At 43.8% G+C, this 13,874-nt stretch overlaps 1 protein-coding gene across 1 annotated transcript in view; it reads right to left on the bottom strand.

Annotated features, from left to right (window-relative positions):
• The window catches only part of MGLL (monoglyceride lipase), a 63,373-nt gene extending 49,720 nt beyond the window's left edge, over positions 1–13,653 (bottom strand). Inside the window, exons 1-2 of the mRNA XM_084292969.1 lie at positions 13,407–13,653; positions 12,712–12,850 (exon numbers count right to left, since the gene is read on the bottom strand). Of these exons, the coding sequence (XP_084149095.1) occupies positions 12,712–12,850; positions 13,407–13,416 (149 nt within the window). The 5' untranslated portion in view covers positions 13,417–13,653. The remainder of the gene's footprint in view (positions 1–12,711; positions 12,851–13,406) is intronic.
• Between the last annotated feature and the right edge of the window lie 221 nt (positions 13,654–13,874).

The following is a 13,874-nucleotide window of genomic DNA, read 5'->3' as shown; positions in this document are numbered from 1 at the left end:
GGGCAGTACAGACATATTTCAAAACAAAAGGCTCAACAGGATCTAGCCAGAGCCAGCACAAAACAATGTGGAGAAACAGCTTATGCTGATTTATTGTAGCTCCTTGAAAAGCACGCCCCCGCCGCAAATAACTCATGAATGGTCTAATATAGGGAAAAGAGATGAAGGAAACTTCAGGAGAGGTGGGAAGGAATTATTTGAACCTTGCAACTGCATAGCTCTGGACAGATCTCTGCAAAGTTAACATTTCTGACCAGCTGCATTCTGTTTCAAGGAAGCTTTGAAGTAGTATTTTAGGGTACACAAGGCTGAGATCAGAGGTGAAGTGTGTGGTGTGTAATTTGAAATTCATAGGCAGGATCTTCCCACCCCTTTTTGAATAAAACCGAAGTGAATGGATCCTAGGTTTATGGGGATTGCCTCAGGGGGACACTCCCCCACTTTGATATCAGAGATGGGATTGTTCCTGGCAGACCCGCTGCTCTGAATGTGTGAGACAGGCAAGCACTCTGGTCTGGAGCTGTGCTTTCCTCCTGCTGCTGCCCTTCTACAGAGTGCAGGAATCCTTGAAAGATGAATTAGGCCTTCTATTTCCAAAGAGACAAGTGTAGGCATCGCTCACATGACTGAGGCAGGGATCACTTGAGGTGAGCCCTGGCAGAACTGCTGCTGGGCCTGGCTGGGAGAAAGGCTGGGATCAGACAGCCCAGTGCCGTACTTCGCTCTGCTTCAGCCCGTCTGCAGTGCAAAGGGCAGCCCCATGCACGTCCTTGTGCACAGGGGAGATAAAATGGAGGTCATATCTTCCAAGGGGAGCTACAAGGATGAATGCACAAAGTATTCGGTGTCTTGCTCAGAAGACTCTGCAAAGCATTATTCAAAGTAGAGACATCAGCTGCAAAATTCAAGTCAATCCGAAGTCACACCCGAAATATAGATATATTACTTTTAAGGTGTATATATTACTTTTAAGAGTTTCTGACATAAATCCACCTGGAAATCAGGAAAAATAAAAGACCTGTTGCTAATTTTCAAACTAATTTTCACTGGGAAGCAAAGCCACTGCAGATGGCTGCAGGACCATGATTCTTGAAGAGGAAACAGAAATGGAAAGAGCAAGAACAGTTCTTGCAGGTCTCCCCCTCCTCTTTCCTGGGCTTGCACCAAGCCTCTACTGATTTGCAAAGGGACAAAAATTACAGTTTAGCCAGTCTTGTGGCAGTTTCTTGTTGAAATCAAAATGCAGGCACTGTTTGGTGATATGAACCCTTGGAAAAAGAAAGGCTTGTGTAATTAAGCAGACTGTCCTTCCAAAGCACAAGAGCTGCAATTAAAGGCCAGAAGACTTCTACTGTGCACTTGCTACTGCTTAAACTCAGCTCCACTCACCACTTGAGCACTAAACATGTTCACTGAACAAAAAGATTTTTCTGTATAAAGGTATGACTGGCTCAGAGTAGCTGTGTAAAAACTGTTCTTTGTTACTGAGCTCACTTAGAGTTGGGGCATATCCAAAGCACTGGTCCAACAGTTCCAGTGGCAGTGCAAGTCGCTCCTTACTGATGCTCTGAGCTTGTAGCTTGACACACCCATCTCAACCCCAAAAGACAAAGCAGGCTTTCTAGAAGGGAAGGTGTGCTTAATTAAGGCATCAATTCAGGCCATGCAAGAATGTTCTTGATGTTACAACCAAGCCCCATTTTGACAATTTAATCTCACCTTTTTACGTAAGCACAGGAGATAGGGTTAGATTGCAGTATTTGTGTATCAAGGTGAGGGCTTCTGGTTGAGCCAGGAGTTGGACATCATTTGTGGTCTGAACCTGGGCTCATGTGAGCAAGGGACTCTTCATTGCCAGTCTCCCCACAGAATCAATGGCTCTTAAAAATGGGATCATCCATATCTTAGACTCTAGCCGTAGCTCTAATCATCTCTCGTCTCAAACTGTTATTTCAGGGAGTGGATGAAGCAGAAAACTCATGACAAATAATAATGAAACAGTTATTAGAGGAAGGATTCAGGTCATTACACTGGCACCTGTACAGGGAAGAAACAGAAAAGTGTACACTTGGCACAAGAGGATCAGAGTATTTCCAAGCCACTTCTTGTAACAAAAACTGCACAACCAAAGTACTTTGACTGGGCATTTTGGGCTTACTTGGGTAAATCTTCCACTAGCTTTGAAGAGATCTGTGAATAAGTAGGGAGCGAGAAAGGCGATGACACTGTAGCTGTCCTGTGACCCTGAGACAGCATGCTTTTATTACTTTCTAATAAAGCCTTGACTGTACAAATCCCACGTGTGGCCGTGGTCTAAAGCAAAACGTAAAACTTCAGTTCCCTGAAATGCTTAGACCTGATAGCATGGCTTGTACCAGGCAATACCACCATAACGTGCTCAGGAGCTCTTGATTACTTCCTGCACACTTACAAAATTCCAGTTTGGATGTCAGAGATAACATGAGTCTCCAAATAACCAGCTGTTTTCTGTGTGATTTTCCAAAAGTCAGCATGGAATTAGCCCATAAACTCAGAGACAGAAACTCAAGGATTGATTTCTTAATTAGAAAGCAGTTACATATATTTTAGCATACTTTGAGATTAAGCACATTAATTTCCAATGAATAATCCTCTCTCAGCACATCCCAGAGCTGCACTCCAGCCCTGCCAAGCTATGAGAAGAACCTTTGCAGAGAGAGGTTTTACAGGCTCTGTCAAAATCAATATCAGGAACTATTCCTCTGGGAAATTAGCAATGTCACAGGCAAAGCGTTTGCCAAGGCTTTGAGCATGTTCCAATTAATTTAGTATTCCACATTTGCCGTAGACCTGAGGTATGAAAGAAAGTTGAAAGTAAACAGCTAAACGTGACACACAGTAATCCTGCAAAGGGAGTGATTGCTGGAACATGTGCTTTAAAAGCTGAAACATTTATTCATGCCTCGAACCAATGTAAATTTGAAACACAGTTGAGGTGCAATGGTTTACCTACGGATGATTTACAAGCTAACAAACGGAAAGAAACTTCTGCCTACAGTTGCCAAATTCAGGTCTGTGTTATTTCTTGGTCATACTGAGCTAACATGTTTGTCCAAAGAATTTAGTGATGTTAGGTTTGTTTTCTGAAATGCTCTTTCGTTTCCAGCTCCCAGGCAGTGTCCCTATGGCAGGGAGGGCTGCCACACCAATGTAGATAAGGAACTGCTTGCCACCAGATCTAAATATTGTCTTGCTGATTTGCTCTCAAAAAGTAGCCAGATGTAATAGCTTTAAACTCCAGAAGTTGAAGGAGGACCTGGACAACTTGGGGTGCAACTGCTGAAATAAGGATGACTGATAACACTGAAATTAAGAGGTATTTAGTCAGATATATCCTTGGCTGCAATCGCTTTAGGTAGAGGCAAAGAAAGCTAAAGGCATGTGGGATGCCTTTTCTGCAGAAAAGCTTAAAATAGAAAAGGAAATCAATACTCATTTACAGTATCTGGCAGTCACTGAACCAAAACATACATGTACACCTACAGCAAAGCAGAAATAACAACATTTATTTAAACCACAAGCTGTTATTCTGCTGTGGGAACGCTCTGTTTTCTGTGGATGGCTTCACCAGAAACAGAAAAGTACCACGTATTTGGGACCATTTCTTGAAAGCCTCAACAATACCAAGACCAAACACTGTTAACACTAGAATTATTAACCCAACACTGCTAGTCTGGCTCCATCTCCTCTGGATTGTTGGCAAAGGAAGAGATGGGGGAGAGAACAGCAGGGAAGTTGCTCTGTCTTCTCCCCTGAGCTTCCCTTCTGCCAACTTCCAAGCCACCTTTTGTGGGATCACAAGGCGTGCATCTGCTGCAGCCTGCAGCAGGACCAGGCAGAGCTTTATCAGGTGCGTCACCACAGGCGTGAGAGACACGGGGTCTCAGATGAGGGTCAAGCTTTTGCATGTGGGGTCATGGCAAGGGAGGGAGACCTCAGCTCTGTTCAGGTGGGTTCTCCAACTGCCCATGTAGCTGGGGAGGGCAGGAAAATAAGGGGCATATCTGAAAACCTTTGGGATTTAGCAAAACTCAAACAAGACTTGATGTTATGTTTAGGTGTGCTGAGTGATGGGATCACCTCTCCTAAAGCATCAGGAAAATGCACAGACCAAGAAGCAAAGCTTTGGAGGTCAGAACCCTTACATGGTGCTTACAAAAGAGAAATGGATACTAATGCCTAGGAGTGATGCAATGTTTCTACAGGCTGAGGAAAACTAGGGGCTTTAGGGGAAGGAGTAGTGTTTAGCAAATTAACATTCTCCAAACACAGAAAGTGAAATTGAATATAAACAAAGTGAATCTGCTGACTGTTTTTTTTTTTTCCATCCCTCAGCTCAGAGAAATGTGACCAGTAAATAAACAGCATAAATAATAACAACAGCTGGCTTTTGTACAACACTCCTCATTCATAAAACCCAGAATTCTTTACAAAGGGTGCAGCTATGCCTGTTGTAGAGCCACATAACGCAGTGTTGAACGGGACCCTCCAGAGGTCCTCTCGCCTGCAACCCTGCCCCAAGCAAGGGCCGACCCTGCCTACCAAGTGCCACGTAAACCGAGCACAAGAGGTAAAAAGCCTTGCTCACAGCAACACAGCATGCCAGAGCAGGGATGGGCACACTGTGTGTCAAAACCTGACCCTACAGCAGTCAGTGGGAACTCAGCAGCAGAGCCAAGGTGTTCCCATGCTTTCCCTGAGCTCCAGTCCTGTGCTACACGCCCAACAACACGGTGAACCTGGAAGGAGATCGACAATTTTAAAAAAGCTTTCTGTCCTAATGAACCTGTGGGCAGATAATCATGTCAGAAAGATGATCTGTGCATTTTCAGGTCAACCTGGTTTTAGATGCTTGGTGCTCCTCGCTAAAACCATTTGGAGAGGGCCAGATGATGACTGAAGGCTGACCCTTGACTATCCTTTTAATAAAATGAGATTATGAATGCTGCTTGTGCTGCTCAGAACACAGTTTTTATTACTCCAAGTATTGTAGACTAGCTCTCACACAAAAATAAAATAAAAAAAAAAAAAAGGAAAAGAAGAAAAAGCTTAACCATTAAGTCAGCTAGATGTTATCTCCAAAGCAATTTAATTACTTACTGCTTCCTCATCACTCCTCACTCGTTTAGCCCAGCAAATTAAGCTACTGCAGATTTCTGGATTTTGACAAGTGAATTTGAAACCTCGCTGAGATTGTTTTGAATAAGAAAAGTAAAAAATATGTTGAAGAATAATAAAAATAAACCCGTCTTTCTGGCTGGTGAACTAGCTAACCTGCTGTCACTTAGAGAAAATTTAACCAACTTTCTGCTCTATAAAGGGCCAAAGGTTTATTTTTTTTTCCCTCACTCTGCAGTCTTCAAGCTTGAACAAGGAAGAGACAAAAAATACAGAGCAAACTCTTTTTAGCATAGGACACATATGTGGCTGAAAAAGCTCAGTAATCTTTTTTGTTTATTAACTCTATAGTAGTTTGTGCATTTTCTCCTTGCCTATCTATACACAGTATTGCAGCAAATGATCACTACCTTATTACCAGTGAATGGCTGGCTCTAGACCAGTTGTCAATATTTTGTTCCTTTTTTTTTTTTTTTTTTTTTCCCCTCACTTGTCTTTTTTTTTTAGTGGATTGCTGCTGAGGCAATTTAGTCGTAGCTGAAAAGCCGAGAACAACTAATGCATCACTTAGTAGACTTTTAAAATCTCTCTTCAAACATCAATCACTCTTCAACCACCAAACCTCAATGAATAATCTACTCTCTCTAGCACCAATCTGTCACCTTGCTTACATCATTAACCTGTATGACTATACCCAATTTTAGATGAGGAAACAAAAGCACAGAGAAATTAAGAGTCCAATTATTTAAATTTATGGTCATTGTGCCATTGGCAATTGAGAGTCTTGACTGTGTTTTTTGCCTGTTCTCTGCTCCTCGTTGACTTCTGTATTCTGTTTTCTGATACTAAATTTTCTAGGTCCAGCCATCTGCCTTTGCCATCACTTTCAGATTCAGAGGATTCAGAGTCTCGCTCCCATCATCAAGTGAGGGTATGCCACACAGAAATGAAGACAGATCCTGACTGGAGAGCAAGTGCCTATTACTCAGAAGGGGAGTCTCTGTCATTCCAGTGTAAGTATTCTAGAAGTATGGTTTTACTCGAGGTATTGATATCATCAGAAAATTTACCCTGGTGCTGGTAAATTCCTCCCTGTAGGTTAATAAACCATATTGATAGAGTGTCACAGCAGTGGTGCTGGCAGAGTAGGGGCAGGGATGTATGGGTATAGTCAAGGGTGTAACTCTGGGTTGTGATGAAGCAAGGGATCAGCCTAAACATAACTTAAGGAATCTATCAGTAGGATGGAACAGTATTTCTTTGGATACTTTAGGGTAAGGAGAATCAGCCATTTGCTGTCAGAGTTTTGTCACATCTTTTGGATAAGCGACAATGGAAGGTTGTTAAACACTAATGGCTCCATTCAAGTGAAAGCACATTAGGACAATGTGATGCCTGGACCTAGGAAGGCAACTCAGCCAAATGTGTCTGCAGGGACAGCTCTTAGAACAATGCAATTTCCCTAGAAGAACAAAAAGATCAGATGCTGGCTCTGAAAAGCACAAAGGCACCGCAGCTTGAGGGGAACTTCCAAGGAGACACAGGCCAAATCCTCTGCGACTGACATCTAGAAAAATACCCTCTTCTAGCCAATACATCTCTACCAGCCAACTCTTGTAGATGTGTTTGTGATGATCTAGAAAAGCTCTTTTGTGTTCCCAAGGGATGTTCAAGAGTACTGAAGAAATTGAGGCAAGGAACTGTGTGCAACTGCTTGTATTACTTCATCTAAAACTATAAATTTCATGGGCTCTTGCATCTGGAAGCCTGATAGAGTTGATGAGTTTGTCAAGTTCAACTTTGGCACCACCCTTAAAACTTAACTGGCTTAAAGTGCTCCCAGTTTGATGCCATGAAGGAAATTTATGCAACAGAGGCTAAGCGGAGAGTCAGTGCAGGGCCTGGCCTGCTCGGGCTAGAGACCTGGAGGGACAGGTAGGGCATCTATTGGGTCATAGTACAAAGCCAGTACTGATCACCACACTCGTAATCCAATTTAAATGAATTTAATTACTTGCACCAGAGGAGCGACATTTGCTCAGCCTTCAGTGTCTGGCAGAATAATGAGCAGAAACTTAGGTTCTCAGCACAATCTCAAGATCGTTTTTGTTCTTTTCCTCTACCTCTACATCTGACATTGACTGTGTTGGATAACACAGTTTCCAAGGATTCATCAGGTTAGTGGCAGAGAGAACCAAAATTGTCGTGTCAGGACCAGGATGACATTTTAATGAAATTTTAGAGATTCACCACAAGGAACTCCTAAAGTCACCTTGTTCCCACACACCAGCATGCGTGTAGTTGCACTGTCCTGCAGGAAGTTGCACATTTGTGCTTAGAAACTGATCCTAACAGTGCCATGACTAAAAGTGGCAGTTTAATAACCACTGTTATTCTCTTTGCTATTTGCCTTTTTCCTTGGATTCCGTGGAAAAAAAAAAACAAAAGCAGATTTTCTTCTGTCAGATATTCCTGTAGGGACTGAAAAAAAACTATTCTATTAAGAAAAGCTGCTGGAAGCACCCACAGCAAGAACCAGAGCTGCTCTCCTACCTGTCAAAGCGTCCCTCTTAGGCGAAGCTGGTTTATTAATTTGCCCACCCCCTGGAAATGGACAAGAAATCATGAAAGCTTGCCCCCATTCACACTGAATAAGACAGTCACATAGAGCAAAAAGAACATAAGAATTTAAGGAACACATACAGCTGATGAATTGGAAAAGGGAGGCTTTAGAAACTCAGGTGATAGCAATATAGCACAAAAAGCCTGGAATGTTGGTTCGACAATGATAATCGTTAAGCAAAAAGCTCTTATTTCCCCTGAGCACTGTGTATGATGTGATCAGACACACAGAGAGCTCGATTCATCCTACGATAGACGATGCTGACATCAGTCACTTTGCACCACACAAATTTGGCCCCTATGCATTAGTTTGAAGTTGACCTCATTAGCACAAACAAAAGTGTTCTTCCAGAGTGGCACTGAATTAGAAATTCCCGCAAGTATTTCAAGAGACTAGCACAGTATAATTAGAGACGTTACAATTAGTGACTCCGTTTCCTTTCCTTTGACTTCACTTCAGTTTATTTATTTCTTTAGTCATTTTGGAAGGGTCTGAAAGTCAAATTCAGCCTTGTCATCTGCTCACGCTGGGAGCAGTGCTGTTCTTCTGGAAATGCCATGGAAATGCTGATAACGAGGTGCCAAAATCAGCAAGCAATATTCACAATTTAAGGGCCAGTTCAGATATAAAGGCAGTTTGTATTTCTGCACCACAGGCACTTCTGCAAAGTCCTTCGGGAAGAGAGAAATATATTTTCTCCTTATTGGCTTGCTCTTTTATTGCTAGCAAGTCGAAAGAATGACAGGCATTTCTGAGAAGAAAAAAAAAAAAAGCAGATAGAAAAGAGGGTGGTTTTTGTTTGTTTCATTTTGTGTTTTTAATCACACTTTGCATGTTTAGAACTGAGAGAACTCCAACAAATACAGTGTTTACTCCAACAATTGCACTCTATCCACCTAAACCATGGGCACAATGTCTAAGGTTGAACCACACCATTTCACTGTACATTAACAATCAGCCAGGAAAACATATGTGGCCCGCACATGTGTCTCAGCTTCAGGCAGCCTCCTCGGGCAGTGTACTTCAATTGCCAGCAATCATCTAAGTGCACTCGGAGACCCCTACGTGAGGAGGCACACAAGCATCGTGCTAACTAGCCAGATAATGATTTCTGTTTGACTGATGAGGAAGCTCAGATACGAGGATGTCTGGATATTGAGGATATCTTCTAACTGCGAGCACCTCAAGCATTGAGCATCCAACCTAGAGCAACTGGTTTATGCTTATTTATAGGCTGAGCGCTGAGAATCACTGTCTCTGCTTGAAGTCAACGGTGGCTGCAGGCTATCAGCACCTTTCAAAAACTAAGCTGGGTCAACAAATCTCACAGGGTTTATTTGAGGTCACACAGAGGGGCTGAAAGTGCCCCAGCACAAACTGTTTATACTTATCTAGGCAGCGATTCAGCTGAAGCATCCAGACAAGGCTACGACGATAGAGAGCAGAGAGGAAAAGAAGGTCATCTCTGACCTTCTCCAAGCCCTTCTGGGGCCTCAAAGGAAATATCTTGACTTCTCCTGACTTTCCTTCCCCTTCCTCATCCCACCTCTATTCTTAGCAGCTTTGTCTGAGAGCTGGGAACAGAGCGCGGTTCTTAATTCCTCACCTCCTCTTACCTCATGTTTTGACTCAGATGGCTCAGGGTGGTGGCAGGGGTTTTAACCTTGCATGGAGCTGTTGTTTTTGTTTACACAAAAACGTGTTTCCATTAAGTAGGATTTCCTCAGCTACCGGGACACGCCACAGGCATGAGATCAGCCTGTTTTGGTACCACTGATTTAGTTCCTCCAAACAGCATTACATGGTCCTGAAAACTTTCTGCCTCCCCAGACCCTAAGCTCTGCCTCACCAGTGAGCACCAGTTACCTTCTGTCATGCTCCACAAACCTTGCACTTGGCACAACTGAAGAAAACTACACCAGAACATAACCACATATTCCTCCCGGCCGCATTCAGCATGACCACTTAATTACATTTTCGGCTGAAACTGGCCCAACAAGAAGGGTAGCTTGCAGGGCTGCTGGCCAGGGAAGCTGCACCTGCATTGCCGCCAGCAAGCAGTACAAGACACCCTGTCCGTGGCTCTCCTCTTGGGAGTGACTTCCCACCCCAAAAAGAAGCAAAAACACTGTCCTCCCCTTCCTTAGTCCCATTAATATCTACTCTATCTACCCCATCTAATCACTGTGACATCTGAGTGCCTTTGTGTGTCAGCTTCCTGCGAAGTAATCACCTAAATCCCCCTCTGAAACAAAGCAGACCCTGCTGAGGAACTCACAATAGGTGCCTTTCACACACACCACAACCTTGGCCTCGGTGGCACTTATAACAAAGCATCCATATGTGCACCAGCACGGGCTGATCAGTCGGATCAACACCACGCAGGATCAGAGCCTGGATATTTGTGCCCGTGAAGCAAAAGAGCCTTGCAAAATTTCCCATCTTCCTGACAAACCTTTTTTTTTTTTTTTTTCCTTTAATGCTGCAGCACATTAGTCCGGCACAGCCTTTATCCACCTTTGTGTGCCCGTTTGAGGAGATAAAAGAGAAGCACCAGCTCTGAAGGGCAATGTCTGCTGGCTGGCCCCACTCTCAGAGAGCATCTAGCCATTGTTTGCTCTTCAACCCCAGGCTAGTGCTACTTTTTAATTTTTCCTTTGGCAGATATCCCGTTTTTTTTCTCCCCGGGGGGTGGATCAAGGATGGTAAGTTCTGTTCTAATTGAAGCCAAGTCAATGATAACCTTTGGGCATCTGTAGAGAAAAGGTATTTCTGCAGCCCTGGCTGGGACTAGATGCATAATGGATCAATGCAAGATCCCACCGTTTGACTGCTATAGCATCATTCATTAGTGTTAAGATTTCAACCCGAATCAACAATTGAGTTAGAAGATTGAAAGAATTACCTTCAGTATTTGAAATAGAATAATTGTAACAGGCCAGTAAAAGTCCCCTGAGGTGTCTCTCCCTCTACATATATATAGATCATTTTTGCTGAACATTTAAAATTAGATGAAAGTTGCCAAGCTTCTACATATGAAGCAGAAAAAAGCTGAGCTGCTTCTCAAAAGTGAGAGGGAAAAAATGTATTTTTGGTTTGCCTATCAAAGCACTTCGGGAGCATTCTTGACTGTAGAATCCAGGCACTAACTTGCTGCTCAGTCACTTCCAATCTCTCTCATACATAACAATGCCAAAAGAGCTAATAATAAACAGCACGCCTCCTCCTTAAACACAAACACACAAACACACACAGACACACACACATACATGCACTTAGGAACCACTTGTAAATGAGCAACACTGATCCCATCTACTTTTGTTGTTACAAAACTAGGGCAGGCTCTCTCAATTAACTGCTTGGTGCACAGAGCCGTAAAAAAAATAACTACCCAGAGGACTTAGACACCAAGTTTTAACTCTCAGTTCTTTATCAGCCTTTCATTTCTTGATCAAAGACCCCTCCACTCACTACTAATTTGCTAAGAAATTAAACATGAAAAGAGAAAGTAATTCCACTACTGGGTGAAGAACATTGTGGGCAGTTAATGATTAATTAGCATTACAATATGAGACAGCCTGATTTCACAGTAGAAGCTTGTTTTGATAGCTTTTTTTTTTTTTTTTTTTTTTTTTTTTCTCCCTCTCTAGTAGAAGAAATCTTCAGGCTGGTGCAAAGGATATGTAAAACACCAGTGCCAAAAACTTTCCTCTCTGTTTCTGAAAGGCAGTGATTAGAGGTTACTATAAAATGCATCGTGGACCTGGTGATCTTAAGCCAAGTCCCATGTCCTAGAGCCCAAGAAGTGCAACAGAGCTACAGGGGGGTGGCTGCACAGTGCTGCTCCCTGGGGACAAGGTGGCAGCGTACACTGCTTAGGTGCTCGCCACCACCCGTCTGTAAGCCACTCGTGTTGCCCCTTTGGTTGGCGGGCACAGGTTGTCTGACTTACTGGGTGGTCAAGGAAAAGGTGGGACTCCTTTTGAGCTTGAACCACTTTTCCTGCAACTGTTTATTAGTTGTTTAAACTTAAATTTAAAAAGATCAACATAGCTTTTCCTGTTGGCCTGAACTAAAAGAAAACAATAAAACAACATCCAGACTTTTATAAAGTAGCTACCTGTACAACTAGTGGTAGTAAAACACACATCAAAACAGAATCTTACAGCAGATACTGACAGAAAGAGGAACGATCATAAATAACTATGGGAGAAACACAAATAGCTTTCTATAGCAGACCACAATCAGCACATAATAAGCACAGAAAGACATTACAGTAAGGGGATTATGTAAATTATGAAAAAAGACATTATTTACATTTCTCTATCTCAGTCCTTGTCTATGTTTATTACTGAGTTTAGTTTTGAAATCACAGACAGTTTCCAGTGAGAGGTCCTTAAATCATTCATTAACCATAAATTTAAAAAAAAAAAAAAGCAGTCAAGAAGCAGTGTAGTCAAACCAAATCCTGCCTGTTGCTCTGAGATTTGTGCTATTACTGTTCAAACTGAAGTCAGATGCTGCTGTTTTATTTGTTGACAGTAAGAAAATTAACAAGAGTAGGCATCAGTAAGCCATCATCTCATCCCTCCCTGATTGCCTGTGCTATTAGTTTGGAGACACTTGTTCATTGCTGGTAGGCACCAGCCACCTGCGTGTGCCACCCGGTAGCATACTGAAACTGCCAACCAAGCCAGCTGTGCTCAAGTAACTCTAGTTCACATCTGTAAGGCAAACTTGAGGGAGTAAAGGTTTGGGGAATACACTCATCACAGTAGGAGCTCTCTCAGATGAGAGGCATCTCTTCTCAGCGGCTCTGTAAAGCTCTATGCACACAGCCCTGGCATGCCAGCCAAGCTAAAAATAATAATCACATGAAGAGAGGCTTATTTACTGATAGTCAAAAAGGGCATTTGCTTGGAAGTGCTCACCTGGCAGCTGTTGCTGGCTTCCAGTACCTGCAGAAGAGATGCTGCCCGTCAGCGTTGATGATGTGGGGCAGGTCTTTGTATGGGATGTTTTGAGGACTCCGCTTTGGCGAACTTTCCTCTGGCATTCTGGAGGAATGACCTGCAAGGTGTTAGAAGAAACAGGAGAGACTTTAAGACAGGGTGAAGGCAAGACAGAGTCTGATGGGCTTGGTAGCCACGGACATTCAGGAAAGTAAGGCAAGCACCACTGGTGGAAGTCTCCCTCCAAAGCCCCATCCAAACAGTCCCCCAAATCTTTCCTGCTTTAAACTGAAACAGAGCATTTTTGTTCAGAAAAGGCTCTCATTTGGGGGGGAGGACACTGAAGGGGGGGGGGAAAGAAGGAAGATCAATCCACCATTACTACTTCAGTACAGCTTTCCCTCTCCCACTTCTCCCATCTGTGTTTATTTGTGAAACGGATCTTAAAAAGAATATTTTAGCTGCAATCAAGTGCAGATTGTACGGCAACCGCCACAGCTATGAAAAGACAGCTGCATAAAAGATTTATCTCTGTCTCAACATCTCCGAAGAAGAGCGGAGGGCTCGCAGCAGCAGAGGGCTCTGCTTCATCATGAAGATCTTCTCCGGCATCTCCAACAGCAAGGTGGTGGCGGTGGGGAGCGCAACATTTCCCAGCAGAAATGGAAACGAACCTGTTTTCATCCTGTGCAAGGCTTGGCATTCTAGTGGGAAGCCGGCATGGCGAGGCAAACAGCTGAGGCTTTTCGCATCTCGCTGCGGAGCCGCTCTCACAGCCCCCCGAGCACGCAGCCCCCCCGGGGGGCTCCGGTGCCGGGCGGGCTGCTCGGGGCTCGCCGCCGCTCCTCTCGCCGCTTTGCTCTCTCTCTTTGAGAAAAGTCGCTTGGGTAATTTCACCACTTCTTGTTCATTTCATCACTTTTTTTTTTTTTTTTTTTTCCTCTCCCTCTTCCCCCCCCCCCCTCCCCTCCCTTCCCCTCCCCTTCAAACAAATCGCGTGTGCGGGCTGAAGTGGCGGCTGAAGTGGGAGGGGAAGGGTGGGGAGAGGGAGGGCTGGCGGGTGGGAAAAGCTGCAGCCCGCTTTCCAGAAGCTGCTGCACACATCAAAGGCACCTTGAACGCACGCAGCTGGGGCAGCTCGC

This window comes from Netta rufina (assembly GCF_964035555.1).
Source record: "Netta rufina genome assembly, chromosome: 10".
Lineage (NCBI taxonomy): Eukaryota > Metazoa > Chordata > Aves > Anseriformes > Anatidae > Netta > Netta rufina.
The sequence above is the reverse complement of the archived record's forward strand: the minus strand, read 5'-3'. Positions and strand labels throughout refer to the sequence as shown.